The 3,209-nt window shown below is 38.5% G+C and overlaps 1 protein-coding gene across 1 annotated transcript; it reads left to right on the top strand.

Moving 5' to 3' along the window:
* Positions 1 to 281: 281 nt before the first annotated feature.
* LOC149213048 (pentatricopeptide repeat-containing protein At1g11290, chloroplastic-like) lies at positions 282 to 2,351 on the top strand. The gene is made up of 5 exons (XM_089388903.1): positions 282 to 419; positions 509 to 884; positions 1,053 to 1,418; positions 1,543 to 1,788; positions 1,996 to 2,351. Exons 1-5 carry the CDS (start codon positions 282 to 284, stop codon positions 2,349 to 2,351), a joined length of 1,482 nt encoding a protein of 493 aa, XP_089245029.1.
* The last annotated feature ends 858 nt before the right edge of the window (positions 2,352 to 3,209 follow it).

Raw genomic sequence — 3,209 nt, 5'->3', positions numbered from 1 at the left:
CTGCATCAGTTAAACAACGGCATAGGACTAAAGTGAAGAACACCAAACAAGTTTTGGCCTGTGCCAACCAAAATCACTTTACACAAACGATTACACCCAAAAATAAACGGAGCAACGGTTTCATGTGGAGGGAGACGATCATAGATTATGTGAAAAGCGGCTTCTGGGAAAAATCGCTGAGATTGTATTATCAAATGCAACGCGCATGCATCGAACCCAACAAGTTGGTATTTATTTATGTAATCAATTCATGTAGCAACCTATCAGATCTACAATCAGGCATGAAGATTCATGAAGACATCATCGCAAGGGGGTTTGAGTCGGATGTTTTTGTGGGTACTGCGCTGGCGTCAATGTATGCAAAGTGCGGGAGTTTAGACAGTGCACGCCAAGTCTTTGAAAGAATGCCTGAACGAAATGTTGTGTCGTGGACTGCAATAATTGGTGGTTATTTACAACATGGCTACCCACATGAAGCCTTGGCATTTTTCAATAAATGCAATTCCAGGGTATACAACCCAACGGAATCACCATAATCAATGTTATAGGTGCTTGCACTGATTTACTGGATCTGGAGCAAGGTAAGCAGATACACGGTTATACAATAAGAAGTAGATTTGAATCCAATATTGTTGTGAGTATTGGACTTGTTGACTTTTATACCAAATGTGGGAATGTTAAAATTGCTCAAAAATGGTTTGAAAGAATGCCTGAAAAAAATGTTGTGTCGTGGACTGCAATAATAGCTGGTTATGCCCAGAATGACATGCCTCATGAAGCCTTGGCTCTCTTCAGTGAGATGCAAGTCCAGGGTATAAAACCCAACTCATTCACCATAGCTAGTGTTCTGCCTGCTTGTGCTGATTTATTTGCTTTGGAACATGGTAAGCAGATCCATTTTTATGCAATTAGAAATGGGTTTGAATCTGAAGTCGCGGTGGGCACAGGGCTTGTGTACATGTATACCAAATGTGGGAACGTTAACATTGCCACAAATTGTTTGAAAGAATGCCAGAAAAAAATGTTGTGTCATGGACTGCCATAATTGCTAGGTTATTCCCAGAATGTTCGACCCCATGAGGCGCTGTCATTTTTCAAAGAAATGCAAGTTCGGCGTATAAAACCCAACTCAATCACCACAGTTAGTGTTCTTCCTACATGTGCTGATTTATTGGCTCTGGAACAATGTAAGCATATCCATGGATATGCAATAAGGAATGGATTTAATTCTAATGTAGTTGTGGTCAATGGGCTTATAAACATGTGTGCAAAATGTGGGAATGTTAACGTTGCCCACAAACTGTTTGAAAAAATGTCAGAACGAGATGTTGTGTCATGGAATGCGATCATTGCAGCTTATTCCCAGAATGGCTGTTCCCATGAAGCCTTGGCATTCTTCAGTGAAATGGAAACCCAGGGTATAAAACCCAACTCATACACCATAATAGTGTTCTGCCTGCATGTGTCATTTATTGGTTCTGGAGAAGGGTAAGTAGATCCACAGTTATGCAATAAGAAGAGAGTTTGTATCTCATGTTGTAGTCAATGGGTTTGTAAACACGTATGCTAAATGTGGGAATATTAACATTGCCTACAAACTATTTGAAAGAATGCCTCAACGAGATGTTGTGTCATGGAATGAAATGATTATGGCATACGGAATCCATGGACATAGTGAGGATGCTCTTGATTTATTTTCCCAAATGCAACAGACAGGCACAAAGCCAGATCATGTCACGCTCACTGCTATTTTGATGGCCTGTTGTCATGCAGGGTTAGTCGACCAGGGTTGGCAATACTTTGAGTGAATGAAATTGGATTATGGCCTTGTTCCTAAGCTGGAGCATTATGCATGCTTGGTTGTCCTTCTTGGGTGTGCAGGGCATCTGGCTGACGCTTATGACATTATCAAAAAGATGCCATTAGAGCCTGACGTAAATGTGTGGGGAGCCTTGCTTGGGGACTGAAGAATTCACTGGAATATTGATCTTGCAGAAGAAGCAGCAAAACACCTCTTTGAATTAGAACTGGACCATGCTGGATATTATGTATTGTTGTCAAACATCTATGCTGAGGCACACAGGTGGGAAGATGTAGTTAAGTTGAGGACAATGATGACAGAGAGGGGAGTGAAGAAGCCACCAGGATGCAATATTGTTGTGGTAAATAGAGAGATTCATGCTTTTATTGCAGGAGACAGAACCCATCCTCAATCTGAAAATTTTTATGGAATGTTGGAAACCTTGTATGGGCAAATTAAGAAGGCAGGTTATGTGCCTGACACAAATTTTGTGCTCCAGGATGTGGAGGAAGAAACCAAGGAAAATATTCTATGCAGTATGCAGTCATAGTGAGAAGCTAGCCATTACTTTTGCGATCATTACTACAAATCCATGCACCCCTATTCATATCATGAAGAATCTTCGTGGCCGTAATGATTGCCACAATGCCACCAATTACATCTCCAAGATTGTTGGGCGGGAAATTATTGTGAGAGATGGAAACCGATTCCACCATTTTAAAGATGGATTGTGTTCTTGTAGATATTACTGGTGATGCTTGTTGAACCAAGTAAATAGATCTGTTTATACTTCAAACTAATATGTCCCATATCATTCCTTTGTTAGGTACTAATATGTCACATATCATTCCTTTGTTAGGTATTGTATAATATGCACGAAGAGAGTCATCTTATGACCTAAATTAGGTGAGCATTCTGATCAAATGATAAGAACCAGACAAAGAATATGTCTATAAACAAACACGCTAATATGAAATTGTGTTAAAGTACATAATATAGGACATCCAGATTAAATTCTATAATATATTTAACATATGTAGCTTGGCCTAAACTCCGTGAGTTGGTTGCTCCTGCATAACAAAAATCTATATGCAGTAATGAGATATTGGTGTTACAAGTCTAATATGATTGCTTTCAAATACAGTCAATACAGTTATTTTTAAGATTTTTTAATTCAATTAAATGGTCTCAAATATAATTATAATTAAACTACAGGGTCATTATTAAAAATAGAAAAAACACATACATGACCGATGGAAGAGAAACTTGTATCTTGAACAAATCTGTATGTTTTTTAATGTGGTTTACGGATATTGAGTAGCTGCTACATGGATGAGAAAATCTAGGTAAATTAATCCAAATGGAAGAGAAACTTGTATCTTGAACAAATCTGTATGTTTTTTAATGT

The sequence above is a fragment of the Pinus tabuliformis genome, chromosome 1_1 (genome assembly GCF_031772625.1).
Source record: "Pinus tabuliformis cultivar Carrire ecotype Pingquan chromosome 1_1, CPIR1, whole genome shotgun sequence".
Taxonomy (NCBI): domain Eukaryota; kingdom Viridiplantae; phylum Streptophyta; class Pinopsida; order Pinales; family Pinaceae; genus Pinus; species Pinus tabuliformis.
Note: the sequence above shows the minus strand (reverse complement) of the source record. Positions and strands in the feature narration are given on the sequence as shown.